Below are 25,018 nucleotides of genomic sequence, written 5' to 3' on the forward strand. Positions count from 1 at the left end.
CAGCTTTATAAATTAAATTTTAAACAATCAATATTTTTAACCATTGTCCTTTTCAACAACACAAACTTATTAGAATATTTATATTTATCGAAATGCTATATTAAAAAAAAAAACAAAAAAACAAAAAAAAAACTTTAGATCTCGTGGATATAGACATAGATATAATAAAATATACATGAGCAAGGCCCACAATAGCCCATGATCAATTCATGCATTTAAATACAAAAACAAAAAAAACGAGCCATAATTTCTTTTCGCACAAATTGTGACTTTTCTTGCATGGTGCATCAGTACTTTACACAATAGCATTCCTTCTTTTCAGGGCCTAATTCAATCACAAGTATTGTTTGTTTATCCTTTCTCTGCTCTCTTCCCACCAAAGCTTAGCATGCATCTCCTTGAACTTCTCTCGGCTAAAATAATTCCCATAAAAAATCAAGTTAACTTAAGTTAAAAAAAAAAAACACCATTATATTTGAATCTATTTAATTTATAATAAATTGGTAACTATTCTATAACTAACATATATATCCTAATTTTCATCATAGACCTTTGACAAGAATCACAACATCCTCATGATATACCTGAATCTTACACGTCTGAGTTCTTTTCTACCATCAGGCAGAGCTCTGATGGTCAGATACACTCCAGGCTCATCCTGTTCGACCCATTCGGTATCCAAACAGCTGCCATTGTTTAACGATATCTCCCCGAACCCGTCTCGAAAGGAGCTAGTCCTCGTGGATGCATCCACTGACGATATTTCCGTCTTAACGCCGCTAGTGCTGGAGAGCTTAGGAGTGGCGGCAACACCGTTAGAGTACTGATCATCGCGGGCTCGACAACGTGTGTCGTGGTGGTGGTCTAGTAGTGAATCTGAAAGGCATCCGTTAATAAGTACTGTTCCATTGGGTCGATCCGATGATGTATGAGGTTCTCTAATTAGTCTCATGTCATGATCTTGTGATGATATTGTAGGAGTCGTTGGAAGAGGGAAAGCTTGACGATTCAGCCTCTGCACGTTGTACAGTTCCATCACCTTTTCGCAGTTGTCCGTCCACCACCTATGAGCTTGCCATTTGTTGAACATTTCTTGACTGATCATGAAATTAATCATCCAGAATAAATGATCAGATTCAATAAAATTATATACATAGTTTCTTGTGAAAGCTAAGTAACGAGTTTCAAATAATCAGATTCAATAAAATTATATAGTTTCTTGTGAAAGCTAAGTAACGAGACTAAAATAATGTTAAGAAATGGACTTGATTTGACTCAACCTCAAAATCTAACTCAAGAGGATGTTTGTTTTTGTCTATATATTAGAATCCCATGATATTTACTCAACCAGACAGAACTAAATAGAGTGGTGTAGCATTATTTGTTACACCAATCAGTTTTTGACATGTGTTTCTTTCTTCGTCACATCAATGTTTAATTTCTCTCTCCACCAAACACATGGCAAGAAGTTATTGGTGTAACACACAATATATATGATGTGACGCCAATTTTGTAACTCATGAGGATATTTTTCCATGACTTTAAGAAGACTGGGTGAAATTATCGAGGAGTAACATAGACTTAATTTATCGTTTTGAACCTAAGTGATAGCGGAAAAACCTCACCACATGGAATTTAATTAAACGTAATTAAGGATACCATAAATGCTACCTTCAAGATCGTGTCCTCATGGCCAAAGGACATATAGGCCACATCTTGAATTGAAGACATTGAATGAAAGTTTCTCATTTCCCATGTTTTGCATTTAATTTGCTTGATTAACATTTGGAAGATGCGAACGTCGATGAAAGGTTGGTGAGCAATCAAATTCAATTGTTAGACTTCATTCGAAGCTAATAAAATCATATAATTGTACGAAGTTAATGGAATCATGGTAATCCGATATAGTTTATCTGACACTATCAAAATGAGTTGGATTCGTCAGGTCGCACGACTACTGCTACTCTACTGTCTACTCCGCCAAATAAAAAGGTTGGGTTGATATTTAGTTGGGCAGAAGTATAATCCCGACCAATCTGATATGATTAAAAAAAAATTCAAGCTTTCCGCTCAACCTACCAAACAGTGGGTTGTGACAGATCGCGGATCGACCTGATATGTCAGCTAGAGCTGTCAGACGTGCCAACCCATGTCGGGTGGGCTGACTCACCAAAAACCCACCTTTTGGCGGGTCGAGAGCGGGTCGGTCTACCATCCCAGCGGGCTGGAAATCTTCAACCCAACCCAACCCAAGGTGGGTTGCGGGTTAGGTGGGCCGGCCCGCGGGTTGGATCACTACAAATAAAAATAAATAAAAATTATTATAATTAATTATAAAATTCATTTCATAAATAAATATTATTAGAAACATATTAATAAATATTTTAATTATTGATTTCATACGTATAAATTTTATATAAAGTAATTAATGCAAAATAAACTCACAACTTTCATTAAAAAATACATATATTACAATAAAAATAAAAATAAAATAATAATTTTTCTGGCCCACGGGCCTAAGCGGGTTGGCCCACCTAGGCCCACCTTTAGTTGGGTTGAAAAAATTTCAACCCAATCCACTTAAATTGTGTGGCGGGGCAGACTTAACCCAAATTGACGGCTCTAATGCCAGCTTGTTGTAAAGGTTGTATCCAACACTAAAAGTTCCAAATTTGGAATGAAAACTTGGTCCCCAACTAAAAAATAATAATAATAAAATAAAATAAAATAGTACCTACATAATTATTGTTAGAAATTATTAATAGTGAAGAATTGAAAATTAAATAAAAAAAATTATTGAACTTGATACTTATGTAAGTACACGTAAAAGTTGCACTGATCTCACCTTCTCGTCTACTTAGATTAATACTTTCACACAACTTAAAGAAAATTATTAGTAACTAACTTTTGTAAAGAAACTTCACATTTTACCTACATAAAAACATGTTGAGAATGGTTAATATTTAATAATAAAATAGATTAGTAAAACAGAATAGAAATAAGAATACTACATATATAATTAAGATGGATAAAGAAAGAAATGTTGTTAGAAGCAAAAGATAAAGTGTTTTTTTAAAAAAAAAAATTCATTCTTTATGCGATCCAACGTTTGTCATTTTACAAAAAGTTACGTAACACTGATGTAACTCAAATATTTTAAAACGTGCAGGAAACGACACGTTTCATGATGTCACCCAACATAAAGTAATTATTGTACCTGAACACTAATCAATGGAGACTGTGATTAAATAGTGTTATATGAAAAACCTACTATGTCTTCGAGTTATTATGAATTTCTCTAAACACAGGAGAGTAAAAGCAGCTGCATGCTGGCCTTTTCTATTGTATAGAAGTCAGATTCTCAGATGTTCCATCTTGTCATCACTCCAGTTTTAGAGTGGCAAAAGATGTCCATATCGCTTACTTCAGGTTTCATGCATGAACCAAAAATAATATTATTTAACAGCCTTTAAGGGGTGTTCAAGTTGTTAGAGTAGATAAACTCTTGACCAGAGATTAGGAGTTCGATTCCTTTTACCAACACCTTCTTGAACTAGCATGTCACACATGGCTTGCCTAGTGTGGTTTACCTGGCTAACATAATTTGCAGGCTATTGCATTAGTTCGGGGATTTACCCAGTGCGCAACGAAGGTAGCGGCTGTGAGTTCCCACGTCAAAAAAAATAATTATTTAACGATATACGATGTAAGGCCCGAAAATATTAAATTATGAATTATGGGATTTGAGAATTAAATTCCATATTATGGGCTAATAGTGATTTGAGAAATTATGAAAATGATAGATTTAATTTCCGAGCTGAAAATATTTAATTTGAGAATATGCGGATTTTGAGAATTAAATTCCGAGAATTCTTAAATTAAAAGAATAAATATTCGATTTGAATATTTATGGAATTGAAGATTTAATTCCATGTTTCGGAAATTAAAGAAGATGAATTTGGAAGATATAACTCGATCAGGGACTGATTTGCACATACTAACATTTGAAGGGCTGAAGTGCAAACGATCGGGATTATTTAATTAATCCGAATTTAATTAATTTTAATCCGAGTATATTTAATTTGGGAATATTTAGAGTTTTGATTTAAATTCTAATATTCTTAAATTATTTTGGATTGAAATTAAATTAAAACGAAGGCTGAGGATTGAATTGCAATTACTGAAGACTTGAGGGACTAAATTGCAATTTATTCAATATCTATCCAATCTCTATGATATGAATCAGAATGCTACGTGTTATGTACAAAGGAATTCAGAAACAGAACAGAAGCGAGATCATTGTCATATTCTTTTGATTTCTTCAATTTTCAAATCGCCGTAATTTTTGATCCGTTCGTCCGATTTCAATTCCGATAGATGTTTTGGAATCCTTGCAACGAGGCCTTCGATTTGATGTAAGGTTTATGATGTCTTGAATAGGTTTTGAAATTCGAATATGGGCAGAAATCAGAAGTTGATTTGTTTGATCATGTTATCGATATTCTAGCGTTGTATATTCGAAACCGAATTGAATCTTGAGTATTGAATGAAATTCATATGATAACCAGTATAGATTTTGACTTGTGTAGCATCTGATTATGCTGGTAATTAGCTGGTGTTGATGATATATAATGATATGAAGATATACAATTTGTTGGAAGAGTTGAAAATGGTTTCGATATGTCGTCGGTTACCGATTTTTAATCGCTACGCCGTCGAGTTGTGTTTTGAGACAAGTTTGATAGCTGATTTTGGAGATAAGATGTTCTTTGATATGTTTATGATAATAGCTGTTGGTTTGAAGAGTTGAATGACAATGAATGGATATGAAAAGCCGTATGAATGGAATTGAAATTAGAAATGAATTCGATACCGTAACGATTCTCGATTGTCAATCGCTACGATGTTTGGTTATGTTTTGAAAACATACTGATAGTCTACAATTGAGCTAATGATCTTGGGATTGTATACTGATTTTGTTAGATGCAATCTTTATATGTCAGACATGCTGCGAGCTCAAGCAACTCAAGAAGTCGAATTGTGAACCGAGGAAGTTCGCTTGAGTTTGAAATGATTTGATTGAAGATGTGTTGATGATTTCGACTCGATTCTGAAAGGAATGAATTGAACAAAGATTGATGTGCCTGTTTTGAGGTTGAAGAATTCAGAACAGACGAAATACGAAGGTAAAAGTAGACTACTATTTGATTGGGAATACAACTCGAGATGGTTTGTATCGAGTTCCCCTAAATCACATACTTGCTTGTTTATTTGCTCTTATGTGCTTTACTTTGAGTTGTTGAATAAGTTCTTGATATAATGAATGCTTTGATGATGATATATGTTGCATTCATCTTGAAGACTTATTCCTTGATTTTGAAATGAACGGAAACGTTCGAATAGACGATTTGAGGAATCGTATATGTATGGCCTGGGTGGTTGATTTAGCCTAGCGTCTGATTTGCATATATGATTGCTTCAAAGTCTAGAGAAGAAAGATAAGTAACCCCACCTCGAGCGGGAGAGTCGGTGGATTAGTTATGATATCTACTTCTCGGGATCCCAACCGACGAATGATGAAATGAACCTTGTTTTGAAAACATGCATTGTATTTAATTTTATATCATGATCTTGATATATGTTTGATATGCATGTTTAGTTGCTTTTACTGGGAAATATATTTCTCACCGGAGTTATCCGGCTATTGTTATATTGTATGTGTCATGGCAATAGGAGTGAATGGAGCAAATCAAAGGCAATCTTGAAGAACAAGAGTTGAAGAGATATAGCGTGATGATCCGAGTTAGATGGTTGAGTGAGTTGTCATGTTGTATAGTTGAATTCTAAACATGAGCATGTTTTAGATACTTGTACCAAGACTTGTAAATGATCTAGTTGTTGTTTTGTTGATGTTTATAGGATTTGAGATTTGATGTAAATCCTTAAAACATCATGAAGTATCTTGATCTTGTTAAATAGCAATGTGTTTTGCATATTTTGGAAAGTCTTGATTAATATGATTATAAGGCTTGTTATGATCTAATGGTATCCATTGTATAGCATGTTAGAATGCATGTTAGATGTTGCTATGGATTAGATCATGAATAAATCCTTGTTTGAGTTGATTTTGGATGGAAATATTTGGAGAACCATTTTTGACAGCAGCTGAACAATTTTCTGGTGCAGTGGCCGGCGCACGGGCGAGCAAGTACTCGCGCGCGCGCGCGCGAGCCAGCTTTTGAGATCTCGGTCTCATTGGCCGGCGCGCGCGCGAGGGGTTATGTCCGCGCGTGCGCAGGGCAATCTATTTTAAAAAAAAAAAAAAATTTTACTCTTTTGTTTAGACATTGATACTTGTCTATTATTGTTGATTAATGTTTATTGAGAGATTAGAACTCGGGTCGTCACATACGAGGTTTAATCTCGTCCAATATCATGTTAACAATATTTATTAATTATTCGTCAACGTTTCAACGAAAAAAAAGACAAAAGATTAAAAAATAAATAGATAAAATTTTTTGACGATTTACAGGACTAAGAGTCAAAACCTATCAATTTGCTAGAGGAATTATCTAACTTCTTAGAGAAGGAAATGAGTGGCGACTCCCGACAAGACAACAATAATTAGTGAAAGGGTTTATTTTCTTAAGACAACTATCAAAATAGGTCCACAAATTTATTTACTTATTTTAACGAGTTTTGCCCTTTTGGACTTTTAAAAAGGATGTTCTCTTCACTTATTATTATTATTATTATTTCTCTCTCTACCTTTCTCATGATGATTCGTACGTATAATTTGTGTCCAATATTTGTGCTGAATCTTTCCAAAAGGACATCTAGCTGGAGATTGGTAAATTTTTTGAAAAATTCTGCTCGTTTTACGTGCATAGAACTAGGAGGGTGGATTTGAAATACGTTATTTTGTTTGAGCAAATTCATTTGACAATAATGAAATTGAAATCTCAAATAGTTGATTTGTGAGTCGTTGTGATTGATTCTAAGACAATAAGTTATTTGGAAATCTCCCATCAAATATTTTTCGAATTCAAATTCTTCTAATCAAACGCAACCTAATTTTAATTACCAACAGAGTACCAATCATTTTTTATCTACCCCTCTTTTTGTCATCATGACATCAAAAATATTCCCTTAAAAAAATCAAATATGTATTATATATATATATATATATATATATATATATATAGCTAGTCAAGAATCAAGATATCTCTCCCACAATATTTTTTTGAAATTAGAATTTCTAATTAACAAAAGTATTATATTTTTTAATGTATGTAATGATGTTCCTTTTTCCCGATTATTTAAATGATCTCAAAAGTTTCGAAATAATTAGAAAGTACTTAATTATGCAAATTGCCCGACAGAATAAACAAAAGACACAAACAAGCACGATGAAGAAGCTAATTTTCAATCCTATAGCTCAATTCCATTATTTTTGTAAGCATGCACGCCTTTTAATTTTTTTTCAGATTTTTTTTTAATCAAGAGGTCTTAAATAAACCAATCTAAGGCCTAAATAGGGACGTAGATTAAATTTCGTCAAAACCTAACCACTTTCAAGTTTCAATCATGCCCATTTAACTATATTAATTACGCAAAATTATGCTCTCCACTCACATTGTTTTTTAAGTAGTCTCTAATAAAACGGTATAACGAGTTCGACTCAATTTATAAAAAATAAAATTGACCCATGAAATTATCTTAAGAAAAAATTTTACTTTATTTTAAATCAGTAGCATCACATGATTATATTTGATCGTGATATATATTATAACTACTTTAGGTATTATTTAGTTTATGATCGTTTAATTTGCGACGGTATTATATATGGTTCACTTTTCTAGTATATATTTATGTATCATGTACTAAATTAATTATATTTTGAAACCTTTTTATATATAATTTTGTGCATATTTTATAAATAATGAGATTCTATCTATATATATATATATATACTTCTTGCTTCTTAGTGGTACGCATGCTTCACATCATGGCCTCCTACTATTTACGTACTATTAGGTAATAATTATTATTCAAATAAATGAGACAAAAACATAAAGATTGATTAATAACAATTAATCTTTTCAACCAACCAAAACCCCACAAAAAAAAATAAATAAATAATAAAATTACCAAGACACTTACCTGAATCGGACTCGCTTGAGATCATTCCCACCCTTGGGCAAGGACAAGAAGGTAATTAGCACTCCCGGTTCGACCTGAGCCACCCACTCTTTCGGCTCGCTCTCTTCCACGAACACGACCGGCTCGACTCGGCGGCCGCTGGCTGACGCCGCCGGGGTCCCGTCACCGCTCGAGATCACCTTCAGCCTCGACTCCAGCTCCTTCCTCCCGGAGCTCGAGCTCCATGCCCGCCTGTACAATGCCCGGCGGGCTTTGTCCGGCTCTCCGCCGCACCTCTTCTGCTGCTCCGCCGCCTGATTCGCGCAGGGCGTGCAGTGGCGGTAGGCGCCGGAAGCCTTCAAAGCCATGTCCTTGATCTGCGAAGCACAATAGTTTCAGAATGAAAACAGGAAACTCAAATCGATATATGCAATGAATTTCAATTCATATATATATATATATATATATGTAATATGTAACCTGAGAGGAGAGGGTTTTGGTGGGTTGTTTAGCACTGGAATGCTCCATGCATGTAAGCATTTTCTTCTGTTCTAAAGATCATAGCATTTCTGAAGAAGAAAACGTAACGTACTTAGTGAAGAAGGAATTGAAGTTGATAAAGAAGAAGAAGATGATAGATAATACATTTGAAAATTGCCTGGTTTAAGATATATATATATATTTGAGGCTTTTAACTAAGGCTTCTTTTTCTTAATTTTTTTTTACTTTTTTTTCAACTTTGGCCAAAATTAGGGTGATATCGCTTGACGGATTAATTTTATAAAACAAAAGTAAAGAACTATACTCTTTGTACTTTAATTTATTTATTACATTTATAAAATAGAATAGAATGCTTGTTAAATGTACACCTAGCACATTTTATCTTATTAAGTAATGTTGGCAAAATGATTTTTTTTTGGTCGATTATAACTTATCAATTTTTTGGTTTTGATACATTAACTATTAGTTTTCAACTATTTTGGTCAAATTGCTTACGGGTCATCGAAAAATGATGATATGTCAAACTTTCATGTCATTAAATGAATCAAATAACCGAAAATTAAAAGTTTGTATAACAAAACCCTTGCAAACTTTGAAAAGTTAATGGAATAAAACAAACAAAAAATGGACAAGTTAATTAACTCAAAAAAAAAATTAATCATTTTCCCATTAATGTTTGATAAAATTAAGTACCGTTAAACATTAATTCTCGTTTTCAATGTTAAATTTTGAAATTATTTATCAAGATATATTGCTCTCGGGGACCGTGCTTATGATGGGTTAATATAGCCCAATTATTATTTAGCATACTAGATTGTGCTTAAAATTCAGCTCACTAAATCAGGTACAGTCTCCTTTTAGTAGGGGTGGCAAAAATTCCCGAACCCATCTCATTTTCCGTCCTTAAAAAATCTCAATCCGAAATTTTTTCGATCCGAAATTTCGGGATTTTTCTCATCCCGATAACGGGATAGGGAATAAAACCTTATCCCTACGGGATTTCCGACCCGTCCCAAAATAATATAATAATATATTTTATTAATAACTTTGTTAATATAATAAGCTAAATTAATATTCTTAGGTTTCATCTCATATAACTAGGGGTGAGTTTTCGGTATACCTTATAAAAATTATTGGCATGAAAAAAATTCATACCGGTATCGAAATCAAAATTCTGAAATGTTGGTATGGAAAAAATCTATATTGGTACCACATAGATTCCAAAAAAAAAAATCAATAAACCAAAAAAATGTCTATATTTCAAAAAAAGTTCGGTACGGTATGCAAAAAAGTCGGTATTTTAGCTCGGTATCTCAGCCCTACATATAACACTTAATTGTGGACTTAATTCACATAATTTTTATTGTTGAAACGATCAAATTGTAAAATCACGAAATGACATTTTATTTTTGTGTATTTTTTTTAAATAAATTAATAATTTAATTAATTCATATTTATAATTATCTAATTAGAACAAATATGTAGAACAAGATCAAAAGATTAATTTGACAATCTATTTAATTAATTTTATTTAGTAATTGTATCCGAACATTTTATTAATAATTATCCGATACATTTTTTTCTTAACAAAACCTTGAAACATTATCCAGAATATTTTAATATTATATGTTTTAAGTTGAATATTTATTTTTATTTATGAATATAATTTTCTATATAGTATATTTAATAGCATAATCATATTTTTTATTTGTTTGAACGAAATTTTGAATATGAAAAAAAAAAATCGGGATTTTCTCTCCCCACCCGACGGGATCCCGAATATTCGGGTTCCGAAATATTTCGGATACAAGATCGAGAAAAAAAAAATTTCAATTCTTTTCGAAACGGGAGTTGGGTAGAGGGTTTACAGGACGGGTCCCGACCTTATTTCACTCCTACCTTTTAGTGATTTATTGACGTCTTTTATTAAGGCACATAAATTCAACTAGGGTCATTAAGGCCAAACCTGCAAAACTCTCCGAAAATCTATAAGTAGTTCAACTAACTTCATTTTCAAGTTACGCTCTCTATTTTCAGTCAAATTCAATAGTTCTCTAGAAAATTTATTGAAAAAATACTGACTTGAGCGTCAGACTATATATCTTCATTGGGCAACCCCCGACGCCATTCACTTTTTTTTGTTTTGGAGGTAACAACCACGAAGTTAACTCTTTGAACTCAAGTAATATTCGGTCTTTGGATATCCATGAACTTGCACATATTTTCTCTGATTGGATATTATCATTTTTTTCATATTGTAATGCCTCAAAATTATTTGCAAAATATCCCACTATTTTCTTCTTGTAACTTGTAAGACTCTTCTTTTAGTTCAAAGAAATATCTGAACCCCATCCATTGAAACTTCTTTCTTAGCTCAAAACTCAAACCTTTTTGGGTTACTTTCACGAACTCTATATCAGGCAAGAAAACTTTACACTTATTATTTCCTCTTGCATATGTCGATATACACATCAAGTACATAATCCCCATTCTTTTGGGTGATTCGATCTAGATAGATCAGCACTACACACTTCTTGCTAATTAGTTCGCAAAATTATCGAGATTGGCCAACTCCCCACATTGGATAGTGAATTTGGCTGTGGTCCACACTTGACTATCCATTCTTGCCACAAAAAATTTTATAGTTGCCGGCATGAGAGTCACGATTACATCAAATTGATTGAAATGATAGTACAAAAAATCCAAATTCTAATCTCCTTGAAAAATATTACGCTAAAAAAATGACACTGGAAAGTGGAAAACAAACTCCTGGCATAATTTTGTATTTACAATAATATGTAGGAATCTAGAAAGATAAAAATATAACAAATATGATTACAAAATTTATGGAAAGTAGACTAAAAATATGAAAAACATTTGAACTAGGCTAACTAAAATTTGCAGAGTGATTGCAAGTATATGAGTTGTTTGAGATGTCCTCCATTTATTCCGATTCTTTTCGTTCGTTTAGTTATTGGTGAGTTTCCCACTGCTTACTCTTTTCCACGATCACAGAGTGGAACCATTTTCCTGCTTTCATACCGATTCAAGTTATTCGGAATAACAAATGGGCTTTAGTTGATCAATCTATCTTATTGGGCTTGGTCCAATTTAATTGGGTTGCATAATTTTAGTCCAACAACTATCTCGATGTTAGTGTTCCAATTTAATTGAGTTGCATAATTTTAGCCCAACAACTATCTCGAAGTTGGTGTTGAATTTTGACATGAGAAAAGAGATAAGATAATGAGTTGGAGATGACCATATCTTCTAAAGGGCTAGTCTATAATGATTGGATAATTTTCTTCTACTTTTAAACCTTACCAGCATTACTCGAATGACGCATTTATGGGTGAAGATTTATCAATACATGTGGGGTTCATTGAAAAAATAATAGACTCTGCATTGTTGATAAGTCTCAACCCTTAAATCTGCATCGAGACCGTGTCAGTACAGGTAGAATCTCACTTACTTGGATTGTAGACTAACCCTTTGTTTTTAATATTTTAAAATTTATGTAATTGATTTTTTTTAATCAACTAAAGCCACCTCTGTAAAATTAAAGCTCATCCCACTCCCCACAAAATGTCCTGATATATTACATTGTCATATTACATTGTCTGATATCTATATTATATCATAATAGTTCAACCTCTTACACTAATCGATTTTGGTGTGTCAAATCACACCAAAAATTATTCTCATTTTACCCTAAATTTAGCACACATCACTTTTATGTTAGATCTTAAATGACTAAATTATCCTCGTTTTTCTCTAACAACCTTATCTCCTTTTATCTTTATTTTTTTCCTCAAATTTCATCATTTATCAATTCTTATTAAATTATTTACAATTTTTTTATCAAATTATCAAGCACATAAAAATCATGTGTCTCGATCGCTAATGTATATTATATTGCACACGCTTGCGGTCATTAGTTTTGAATAGTGTTTGGTGATTGGCAGTAGAATTTCTTTAGATTTTTCAAATGTGTTTTAAAATATATCGCATATAAAATCATTTAGATTGCTTGTTTGGTTATTATTTGAATAATTTTGTTGACGAGCCATTGATTGGTTATTTTTTTATTTAAAAATTATTTTCAAGCCATTTATTTGCCATAAATTCCCTTATATATTATCATTAAGGATGGGAAAAACTAAAAAATGTTTTGTATATCGAGTTTATACTTTATCGTACGTAAAATATAATTTAATTACATTTTCAATATTCTGAAAATTTCGGTATGGCACGATAATGAAAATGAACTAGATAACGGTATGACATTTGAAAATTTTAAAATATATCAAAACATTGAAACAAAAGAGTTTCGTGACTCTATAATACTAGGAAATGATAAGTTAGGGGGTGTATTCAATCCAGAGTTTTAATGACTTTCAGTGACTTTTTAAAATGATAGACTTTTTGTGGAGTTGATGGATTTTTATTAACTTTTATAGAATCTCACGGATTTACAAACATATTGGCATGGATTCTTTGTAGACTTTTGAAGGACTTTTATAGAGATTTGAAAACTTTTCATACAATTACATGAATTTGTATCTTTAATATATCTTATTATTTTTCTTTTTTTTTTCCTTTGAAATAATAATTATTTGACATAAATAATAAATTAATTTGAAATTTTTTTTTAATTTATTGATGAAAATGGATTCATTTATTTTAAATTTATATATATATATATATATATATTAACGTAACAAAATTATAAACTAAAAAATTTACGATTGTGTAAAGTTATTTTTTTTTAAAAACCATATGATAAATTATAAATTATTTTATCAATTATATCATTAAAAAATATTTGTAGATTTTTATTTTTTATCGTGTATGTTATCAACTAATCAAATATTTAAATTAAATCATATTATAATTTTTTGAATCATATATTATTATCATTAAATATTATAATTATTGGTATAAATCATAATTAAAAAAGCACAAAATATTTTGAAAATTTCAAATATTTAAATAATATTTGTTATTTTGATTTTAGGAAAAGAACGAATATATAATTCATTTTGAATACGGGAGAGAGTGAGATAGAGAGGAGATTCATTTTGAATATGAGAGAGAGTGAGATAGAGATGAGTGAGATAGTGAGGAATGAAGAAATGTGAGAAAGAAAAGGAAATTATGAGTTTTATTATTTTGAGAAATTCATCCAAATCTTTGGGTTATACTAAAGACTTTTTTTTACAAATATAGTTGTATCTTAAGCATTAATGTTTGTATGTCCATGATTTTCATAGAGTTATTATGAAACGCCTAGTACTACTAAATGCGGAATTTTTTTTTTTTTTTTTTTTACTATATACATATACGCCCATACATATATGTATAAACATTAAAAATAATATTACAAATAATAACTCGCTTAATTAACAAAAATAAAAATAATAAACAGTTATTTGATAAAATCTTGAGTCATGCAATAGATAAAATAATGTTTATAGTGAAAATTTATAACTTATGTCTACTAAAATCATGAAAAATCAATAATTAATCATAACCACTGAAAACATAAAAATATCCTGAATATATAACTCATGCATAAATAAAATCCTAGCGAGACGGTCACGGGGCCACTGCCATGCTCGCTCATACGTCCTCGCCACCGGTAGGAGCTACATCATACTCACCTGCACCATATAAGCGTAGTGAGCCTAGAGGCTCAACATGTCTAATCCTTTATAACAAGGGTTAAAATAATGCATCACGTAGATACTAATACATATACATGTACATGAGCATGCATGTAAACATTTTTCATAACATAAATGCTGAATCATAAATCATAAACATAACATAACAATCTTCAACATACATAACATAATTGAGCATGTCATAAACATAAAAACTGAGTATGGTCATATCCATGAATGTGACTAATAACTGTGCCGACTGATCAGTCTAAAGAACCATCGTACGTGGCGGTGGATAAATCCACCTCTATGCCGGTAGTAAACTACATCTGTGCCAGTGGTAAAACCACTTCTATGCCGGTAGTAGAACTACCTCTGTGCCGGTGGTAAACCACCTCTGTGCTGTCACATCACTTCAATTTCCATAAAAATATTTTACATGCTCAATTCTTAATCATAAACACATCATAAAATATTTCATGTATGCATGCACTGAAAATTTGTCCGTAATATATATTTAATTTATTTTTCATAATAAATATACTTATACTAAAATATGAATTTCATGCATAAAATAATTAAATATATATTCCGGACTTATTTAATTTTTTTTTCCATGGATTGGTCCAGACTGCTGATCACTCATCTAGGCCCATTAATCTTAACTTAAAGCCCATAATTAATAAATAATTTTAAAAATTATAATTTTTACTAAAATAAAATACTTAAATGTTATTGGGCTTAAATAAAAATATTTAGGCCCAATAACTAATTAATTCATAAAAATTCCTAGACTGACCCAATAAAATCACTGACTAGCCCAAAAATTCCGATGGGCCCACGGGCCCATAAAATTATTGGGTTAACTTAAAAATAATTTAAAAAGCCCAAATAAAATTATTTGGAAGCCCAAATAATTTTATTTCTAATTAAATGTCCCAAAAACCAATTAAAACATTAAACATTTTAAAATTAAAATACTCGAGCCCGGCCCACCTAACCCGGACCCGGACTCACCTGACCGACCCAATACCCTACAGACCTGACCCACTACCCTGACCCGACCCGGATCCACCCAAAACCCCAACCCGTAGCCCCCCTCCCCACATACGTGACCTGCACATAATTGTGCAGGTCTCGGCCGTGTAGCAGCAGGCCTTTATGGCCTGCTGCCGGCCAGCTCCGGCCACCCACCGGCCGGAGCTCCACAGCCTCGACCTAGCCAACGTCAATACGGTTCCAACGAGCCATCCCTTGCTTTAACCCGATACCTATACAGCCCTAGAGAACCATTTTCGGAATCCCGAAAACCATCGTAATCTGCTTTGCAACCAACACAAAACCGATCGTTCATGGATTTCCCAGCCCTTAACAACCAAGCCACCTTGAACACTAGACTCCTAGGGACCCTAGCACGACCCCTACTCATGAGCAGCAGACCCGGAGCCTTCCATTCAGAAAGAAACGTGAGGGAAATAACATGGCATGCAAGAGCCGTGAGCAACAAAGAAAATTCATGCAAAAAAATATGGTCTGCTCGTGTTGTGGAAGACTTTATGCACCAATTTCGAAAATAACTTCAATGTTGATGGTTTCAAACGTAACAAATAATATACAGCTTATACGGTGTAAAAAAAAAGATTTAAACATGCATCAAAACCTTACCTACATGCATAAATCGAAAAGTTCATGATAAAAAAAAAATCTGGAATAAAACCATCATGCGTGAATAGTAGCTTATATGGTGTTCAAACGAAAGAATAGACATGCCTTTGATAATTATTGGACAACGATTGATGCGTTTACGGGACTCCGGGACAACGAACGGACCAAAAACCTTCAAAGGTGGAGCTTGGTTGGATCGGCTATGGGGGCTTGAAACCTACTGGAACGAGAGAATGGGAGTGAAGGGGATGGGTGAAGTCGGCTGATGGGTTTCCATTGGTAGGGTAGGTTTTAGGTTTTAAATAAATTAAATAGAATAAAAAAATAGGATATTAATTTAGGAATAAAATCATGTCTAATTAAATATTTAAAACCCTAAATAAATAATAATAATCTGATGAAAAAATATTAAATCCCGAAATATCAAATTAGGGAATTTTTAAATATTAATAAAAGTCCTTAAAATGACTTATTTTGGCCAAAAATCAATTCTTAAATTAATATATAATTAAATACTAAAATTTTCTTGACACAATACCTTAAAATAATATTTTAAGGCTCAAAAACTCATAAAATATTTTTGGCTAAATATTTTGGCATCTCGTCCGTCCACGGTCCCGTCTACGCAATCCACTCAATAAAATTCTTAAAAATCTAAAAATACAATAATTATGGGTTAAATGCTAAAAATAAATTTTAATCATGCATATAATTCACATAAATGTCATTTAACCCAAATATAATTTTTTAAATAATTAATTTCCCTAATTATGCATGCGAATTCACGTATTAAAATTTTCGGGTGTTACATATTAAAAGTTCATTGATATTTTGAATAACACTAGACTTTTATAGAGTTTTTAAAAGTCCAGGTTGAATATCACTTGACTTTTAAAACTCTATAAAAGTCTATTTTGAATACCACTAGACTTCTATAGAGTATATAAAAGTCATGATTGAATACCTTTAAACTTCTAAAATGCATAGAAGTCAATAATTCTCCGGATTGAATAAGTGTATTCATTTCAACGATGCATTTAAAAAAAATGCACACACACACACACACACATATATATATATATATATGAAATTGTTATTCACACTCTAATTTTTGTTATTCACACTCCATCTTCAATTTTTATATCATTTATGAACAATATTGTCCTTCAATTGATTGTTATTTATTTTGATAAATTCATTAGTTATTCCTAAAATAAGTTACTCTAAAAATAATCCTAAAACAATTTATCTGAAATTTTAATTTTAATTAATCAAAAGGTTTTAGTTAAATATGTTAATATCCTTAAATTTTATAAAATATACAAATAATAATAAAAATATTTTCTTTAAACTTATCATTAATTCAAAACTGTTATAGAATTGTCAATCTAGTTGCACATGAAATGACTAAAATTAGCTTAATTTATAACAGAAACTTAACTTTTGATCATGCAGTTTCTCTGTGTATCAGTCATTATATAAAAACCGATCTGATGTTTGTTTAATGAAATTTGAATCATCATTAAAAAAAACAACAAGAAGATCCCTTTACATTTTGCACTTTATCTATGAAATGTTGGTAAATTATAATTATAATCATAATATCTATAATAAAATGGAAGACTGCAAATAAAATATGTCGTTTTAGCAGCGTTTGTCGTTTTCCACTTGAATATATATATTCGTTTGCTAGCACGTCATTCATGTGCAAAACAACAAAGCGAAAGCAGTAGGGGCATTCTCGCAAATTAACTCAATTATTTGGTCAATTATGAATCCAAACAGTCTCACTCTCATCTAACGCCGCGTGTTATTCTATCAAGGGGTGGGATCGTCGGCACCCATCCCGCAACCCCTTATTCGATTTTCATTCCGATAAAAATTAAGATATTTTTTTCTCTCGATCTTGCATCTGAAAAGTGTTAAGATCCGAATATTCGGGATTTCGAACATTCTGAATCTCGTCGGATCGGGAGAGGGTAATCCGAACAATATTTTTTAAAAAAAATTTCTATGAAAATATATTTTTTTTAAAAAAAATTATGAAGAATCTCAAACAAATATTAGTATATTGTAAATAAATTAAAATTTCTTTGTATATAATCATTACAAACTAAAACATCTTTTTAGTATACAAATAAACTAAAACAACTACTTAATTAATACAATTAAAATATATAATTATTCATAATAATAAAAAAACAAAATAAAAATTTATAACTTAATGTTAATATTAAAAAAGATAAATATAAATATAAAAAAATAATTATATGGTATATAATTATAAAACATTAATATTAAAACATAAAATTATAAAAAAAATTCTATTTTTTAATTAAAAATATTATTTAAAAAAATTATTAATATATTCGAATCGGGTCGGGAATCCCGTCGGGTAGAGTTGTCTATCTCGATCCCAATCTAAAAATTGATCGAGTCGAAAAAATTTTGAAACGAAAAAAATTCAGAACAAAAACGGATAAAAAATCGGAAAAAATCGGAAATTTTATGAATTTTGCCAACCCTAATTCTATCCGCGCCAATCAATTGCATCTTCATTCTGAAAAATTTCATCCTACCCTATGGGTTGATTCTGAATACTCCTACTTCAACAACGATGACGTGGAAGCGCGTGAGATAAACCGCAGACTTAAAAGGCGGCTGGCATGGGGATACTATTTTTTTTATGTTTCCCTTTGTTAAATACTGAAACAAATCATATATTCCGTAAAAAAAAAAGAAAAAGAAAGAAACAAATCGTATATTATCGCTTTTATTAAATAAAAAAAATCAAATAAATTTCGTTTAATGATTAAAAAAAAACTAATAAAGCAAAGACAAACCAAACTTATTACAAAAATCTTTTTGACACAGTTCAATTTTGTAAGATTGATTTTATATGTGTGTCATTCATAAAAAAATAATATTTTTTTTGTTGAAAGTATTATTTTTATTATAAAAATATAAATTGGGTTGATCCGTCTCACAGATAAATACCCATAAAATCGTCTCATAAGAGACATACTCCGCTTAAAATTATTAATTGTATATATAAATTAATCATTTTAAAGTAGCTAATACAGATGAAGATGTTATGCAAATATTAGAACAGTTAACAATATAATATATGATACTGACAATACAAATTTTATAAATTAATCATTTTAAAGTAGCTAATACAGATGAAGATGTTATGCAAATATTAGAACAGTTAACAATATAATATATGATACTGACAATACAAATTTAACACAAAAGATTAAATCCTCTTAATAAAAATACTTCGATTTCAAAAGAAAATTCCACATTCATCCGCCGTTATAACTTATACTTGTTCTAACAAATAATTAACGGGAGATAAAAACTCGTCAATGTAACATTAGAGAATTCGCAAATTTCAAATGTATTTGATCGACCATTATTTGATAATATTTGGTTGAGATGTTATTTTTTTAACTTGAAAAACGCGTAGTTAATAGTTTGCTATAAAGCTCAAATAGTGCTAAACAAACAAAATAAAGAAGAAAGTCTTTTATTTATTTATTTTTATATTAATTATGATATGATTAATTTATTTTGTGAAGCCATTAGTGGTTGGTAGATGGATGGTCGACGTATGTCTGTTTTATTTTTAAAAAGAACTGAAATTATTCTATCTATTTTAATAAAATATTTATTGGTGGTATATATAATATTATATTTTGATACCGGGGCAAGTGTTTCGACAGGAGCAGGATATAGCCAAAGAAGGATTTATAGTGTTTCGTTTTGCGTTCGGAGAAGAGGGGACATGCCCAGTTTCATTCCAACAGTTGGGATCATTGTTCCTTCAAGTTTTGGCTGCAGATCCCAAAGGTCCATCTTTCTCTCTCTCTCTTTTCTTCTTTTGTTGCACTGAATATATGAACAGATAGGTACACAGATACATATTTATACATATCCATCAGCTTTTGGGAACAGGGGGCCTTTTTCTTTTGGTGTTCTGGCTGAGAGTTGTTTATCTTGTTTGATTAGTATCTGTTGTTTTGGTCTTAATTTGTCTATTTGTTGTATGGGTTTCTGATGTGGAATGGGTTTTTGGAACGATTCTTGTCCGTGGGGATAAGATTTGGGTAAAGTTGTAAAATTTTTTGCTGAGTTTAGTTGCAGATTTGGTGTATTACTTGTTTGGGTGTTGCCTTATCAAGTATAAGTGTCTTCGTTTATGGGATTATGGAAGTGGGTTGACTTCTAATATCTTGGTGGTACGCATAATTCTTGAATGCATGGCCGGTTTAAGATTTTGGGTGTAGGGGAAAATATTAAATGTACAATTGTTTGATTTTTTTATCTATTTAAATGCATTTCTAATGGAACTATGAACTAAGGATTAGTGAAGCTCTCTGCTTTTTGTTCTTTTTATGCTTTTAAGCGAGAGTCTTCCTCTTAAAAGTACTTAAGTAGGGGGATTTATGTTCTCCGAGTTTGTGTATTTGAAAATAAGGTTGTATGTTTAATCACATCTGTTAGCTATATGATCTATTTTCAAGATTCAAGAAAACAGTTACTAATCACGGTTTGGTGGAAACTTTATTCCACGAACAAATTGCCCCGGCTGCTGGATGAAACTGGACAATATAGCAATCCAGCTTTTATCTGCAATAGTGGAACCTAACAATATAGCATAGATTGTATGGATGGGTGATTGAGTTGAACAATCTTGTTCTTGTTCTCTTCTTCTGAAGTAGCTAAACCTACGGCCAATTGGGTTACAACTTACGGCATTGAGATGTAACTAGTTCATTGACTAACACATGCGTGGGTTTAATATCATTTTTGGAGAAATGTTTGAAAACCTTCAGTTTGTTGCTGTTTATTTATAACTAATGCCCCTTTCCTCACAGAATTTGCAAGAGCATAGGCTTTGAGCCGCAATACCAGTGTCTTTATCAACCAGCTTGTATTTTTAAGTATTGAATGTCATGGACAAGACAAGTTCTGAAGATCAGTGTGCTTCATCAGACTCTGGTACTGATGCCACAAGCATTCAATTTCATCTTTCTTGTTTTTTTCTTCACATTGTATTGTTTCATTATTTAGTTCAATTTTCTTTTACTACTATATTTTTATTTTAAAAAAAAATTACTATAAGGTAGATGACATGGAAGGCATGGTATTTTAGTAAAATAAATGTAAAATTTGAATTTTTCAGTTGATGCCATGATCACCACTTGCCCTCTGTGCTAGGTCTATCCCTGCATGTTGTTCTTGTGATTGATTATGCTTTAGATGCATGTCTATTCATCATCAGCTTTGAGCATGGAGTTTTTCTAGCCTGTGTGCTTGACTTATGTTTCATTTCAATTGTTTGCGCTTTATGCAATGTTTAGGATCCAAGTTGGTTGGTCATGTTAAAATTTTTCTTATCCTCCAACTGTAATTTTCTCATATTTAACAAGGGATTTTTTTCTTGCTAAAAAATCAAATTGCATCTCTGGTTTTGTTTGCTAGTGAGGGTTAATTGATAGCGCATAATATCGAGCAATGCATTGCCAAAACTTTAAAACCTTCTTGCTTAAGTCCTTGATGGGTTCCTTGCTTGTAGCATTGCGATGAGACGAAACTTACTTTCCATTAATTTGATTCAGCCCGAGATAAAAGCTGTGGGAACCCTGGAAATGATGTGAAACCTGCCCTGTTTCTGGGCAATCCCAATTTTTCCATTACCGTTGCTCAAGCTGAAGTCAACCAACCTATGGTAGCTGCTGCCTCATTAGCATTCTTTTGCATCTTGTTTCTGTTTTGATACTTTATTCTGATTTACAGTGATATTCATCTTGTTGCAGATTCCGTATATGTATTCCGACCCGTACGTCGGTGGGTTATTTACTGCCTATGGAGCTCATACAATGGTAATTGACTCTTCACTTCTTAATAACATACTAAATATGAAAAAGCTTCAATTGCCAAATTGAACCACTCTTTTTTCAATTCTGAACGTTTTATCAGATTCAGCCTCACTTGATGGGCCCAGCCTCCGGTCGAGTTCCACTGCCTGTTGATCTTCCTGATGATGGTCCCATATATGTCAATGCTAAACAGTACCATGGAATTCTTCGTAGGAGACAGACACGTGCAAAGCTTGAGGCTCAAAACAAACTCGTCAGGAGTAGAAAAGTAAGTCCTTGTGTTTTCTATAGTGGTATAAATGAGTTGAGCTCCTAAATTTTCAAAACTTAAGGTTGCGCTTAGATGGAGGATTTGATTTGGAATTAAGGATTTGATTTAAATAAAGATTTGAGTGATGGATTTGAAATGACACCTATCTAGGTGGATTTCAAATTATCATTGCATCTGCATGCATTAGCAAGGGATGAATTTAAAATCCACCCAACATAAATTCATCTAAGCAATCATGTAAATTTAAAATTCATGGATTTGAAATCGATAGCTTTGGATCCTTGCATCCAAGTGCTACCTAAGGGGGATCTCGACTAAAAATGATTGCACTCGAGCTCACTGAACTCTTGAGTAAAGATGCTTGAGCTCGGGATCTCATACTAGCTCACAAGCTCAGGTTAGGCTGATAAAGTTTTCTTATTGACATGTCTGCGAGTTAATATCCAAGTTTGATTCCAATTTTGAGTTCGACATGTAAATAAATAATAATGATAGTGATAGTAATCACATAGCTACATATACTTTACTAAAATTATTAAATTTTAGTTATGTTTATAATATAGATAAAACTTAATATTAAGGTCATAAACCAGCTCATGAGGTCATGTACAACTATAATCGAGCTAACCGTAACAGGCTCATGAACTAGCTTTGGTCACCTTACACCCATCACTTTTAATGACTTAAATATTACGATAAAGATGAATATGGTCCACTCACCTGAGCATAATATTCTTTCCCCTACTTCATTATTATGTGCAAGTGGGAATTTTGTGCCTCACAATTGATAAAATTGCAGCCATATCTGCACGAGTCTAGACATGTACATGCACTGAAAAGGGTCCGTGGTGCTGGTGGACGTTTTCTCAGCACCAAGAGGCCTCACCAGTATGACTCTCGTACCCCCACCATCTCTCAGAATGCAGATACTTCGTGTCGGGACATGCATCAATTTGAAACTAACAAGCATAGTATTTCCCCCACAACCGAAGGTGCATGCATTACGGGAACCAAATCAGTCTACCAGCAACCATCAGATAGCAGGTTTTCGAGCCCTATCTCGTCGCATGTGGCTGGTTCCGCTGTAGGCAATGGCGGCCTCATGTACAATGGGAATCGGCACTTTGCTTCAGTTGTCCAGTGAGAAGTCTACTCATGTCAGACGCTCTCAGCTGGGCCGAGCAAGTCATCCTTGGCTTATTTACTCTAGTTTCTCCAGTTTTTTGTGCTATAAAAAGTCGCAACCTGTAACTTTTTACTAGAAAGAAGATTATCGGTGTTTCTTGATTTGTTTTTGTCTGAATATGTTATTGTCCCAACGAACAAGCATGTTTGTGGATATGCCCAAGTTTCTGTTAATTTAAAACTGTATGTTTGTCATAGCAGATGCGTTTGTCTTACGGAATTTTCGTTTTGTAGAGGTTGAAACTAAGTTATCTGAAAGATAAATTAGTATGATGCAATGTTCTGCTGCGTATTTGCTCATTCTCTCATGCGTTATACGCTATTAAACCTGTTAAAAATATTTAGATTCTATATAAAAATGCATTTGGAATCCATTAACTTGATATGGATCCGAGCCCAATTATAAGGTCCATTCCAAATATTTTTTGGGCTCCAAGCTTATTTAATTATTATTTAGATTTCTTTAATTAGGTCCAGAAATTTACAAAAGCCCATAATAAGTTCAATTGCAACTCTACGAATATCTAGAAATAGCTCAAGTGAGTGATTAATAAAAAAATAATAATAAATAATTGAGCGTGAATTTCTGATATAAAAAAAAAGTGTGTTTGACTGAATGTATATTTATTTTTGGATGGTGAAAATCAGAAAATCATATTTTAAGAAATACAACTCATACTATTTAAATTTGAGTGTCCTAATTTATGCGCCTTCATTTTGCACGTTGTTCACAACTTTGACATACAATTTGGTCTGACACTCCTAGCTAGGGATCCAAGAATGATCATTACTCTAATCTTCCATTTCTTACAGTTGACTTCCATAAGTTGGGAGTTTCATTGTCGCGTAAATAGTGAGTAAATACACAATTAAAAAAATATATACAACGTCCAAAACTGACCATTAATTTCTATTAATAAAATTTTTTTTTATTGGCTTACGATTAACCCACTCATAAATCTATTCCGATGTTGATTTTACGTGCATATCAATTGGTATGACTATGTGGCCCATATGATTATGATCTAAGAGCTATGATGCTACACAGTGTAAGCCATGATTAACAACCAATTCCCCCGTTTTCCCGAGAACCTACGTCCAAAAGGTTTTTTTTAAAAAAAACCAATTACTGCTATTAAAAATCAGATATAAAAATTGGTATACGTGCACATGTTAAATTTACAATTTATTCGTATATATAGCAGCTGCGTGTGTCGCATAGCTGCTTCATATTATAATATCAAATATAAATGTATAAAAAAAGAAAACAGAATTAATTCCTCGTGCATAAGATTTAAATATATTTTATAAAAAAGAAAACAGAATTAATTCCTCGTGCATATATTTAAGAATCACACAAATAAACCGGGCTATAGTCACCCACCGGCCATGTTTTTTAAGTGGCAAAAGAATTTTCAGAGTGGGAGGATTTTGCTTTTCTTTTCTTTTCTTTTCTTTTTTTTTAAAAAAAATTACTTTCTAAATATATCTGACTGATCCACTTTGTAACTCTTCTCTTGTTTTGTTTCCTTTAGTGCACACACTTATATATGTCTCATTAATCATTGCTAAAAATAACCACACAAAAATGGGAATTACACAAATACAACGTCAATCGACTCAAAAAGTCAAAGCCTGAAGAATTTATTATGATTTTTCTGTTTTCATTGCTAGACAGTGAGTGGAGTGGAGTGCTAGAG

General features: G+C 32.0%; 2 protein-coding genes across 2 annotated transcripts; one reads left to right on the top strand and one right to left on the bottom strand.

Moving 5' to 3' along the window:
- Positions 1-328: 328 nt before the first annotated feature.
- LOC140892405 (protein Brevis radix-like 4) lies at positions 329-8,761 on the bottom strand. Its single transcript, XM_073301280.1, has 4 exons — positions 8,623-8,761; positions 8,164-8,519; positions 585-1,097; positions 329-413 (listed from the first exon to the last, which is right to left on the bottom strand). The coding sequence occupies exons 1-4, from the start codon at positions 8,680-8,682 to the stop codon at positions 335-337; spliced, it is 1,008 nt and encodes a 335-aa protein (XP_073157381.1). The 5' UTR covers positions 8,683-8,761; the 3' UTR covers positions 329-334.
- A 10,935-nt stretch (positions 8,762-19,696) lies between these two features.
- Positions 19,697-23,513, top strand: LOC140891989 (nuclear transcription factor Y subunit A-4-like). The gene is made up of 6 exons (XM_073300709.1): positions 19,697-19,829; positions 20,858-20,981; positions 21,602-21,711; positions 21,800-21,865; positions 21,963-22,130; positions 22,933-23,513. Exons 2-6 carry the CDS (start codon positions 20,936-20,938, stop codon positions 23,275-23,277), a joined length of 735 nt encoding a protein of 244 aa, XP_073156810.1. The 5' UTR covers positions 19,697-19,829; positions 20,858-20,935; the 3' UTR covers positions 23,278-23,513.
- Positions 23,514-25,018: the final 1,505 nt, after the last annotated feature.

The sequence above is a fragment of the Henckelia pumila genome, chromosome 3, assembly GCF_033568475.1.
Source record: "Henckelia pumila isolate YLH828 chromosome 3, ASM3356847v2, whole genome shotgun sequence".
Classification (NCBI taxonomy): domain Eukaryota; kingdom Viridiplantae; phylum Streptophyta; class Magnoliopsida; order Lamiales; family Gesneriaceae; genus Henckelia; species Henckelia pumila.

What these genes read in the sequence shown, in the direction of transcription:
- LOC140892405 (XM_073301280.1), bottom strand. Translation starts at nt 8,682, where the DNA reads ATGCTTACATGCATGGAGCATTCCAGTGCTAAACAACCCACCAAAACC. An exon ending in CCAAAACCCTCTCCTCTCAG is followed by an intron (nt 8,520 to 8,622) that starts GTTACATATTAC and finishes TGTGCTTCGCAG; the next exon opens with ATCAAGGACATGGCTTTGAA. An exon ending in CTCAGACGTGTAAGATTCAG is followed by an intron (nt 414 to 584) that starts GTATATCATGAG and finishes GAATTATTTTAG; the next exon opens with CCGAGAGAAGTTCAAGGAGA.
- LOC140891989 (XM_073300709.1), top strand. Translation starts at nt 20,936, where the DNA reads ATGGACAAGACAAGTTCTGAAGATCAGTGTGCTTCATCAGACTCTG. An exon ending in CCTATGGAGCTCATACAATG is followed by an intron (nt 21,866 to 21,962) that starts GTAATTGACTCT and finishes ACGTTTTATCAG; the next exon opens with ATTCAGCCTCACTTGATGGG. An exon ending in AACTCGTCAGGAGTAGAAAA is followed by an intron (nt 22,131 to 22,932) that starts GTAAGTCCTTGT and finishes ATAAAATTGCAG; the next exon opens with CCATATCTGCACGAGTCTAG.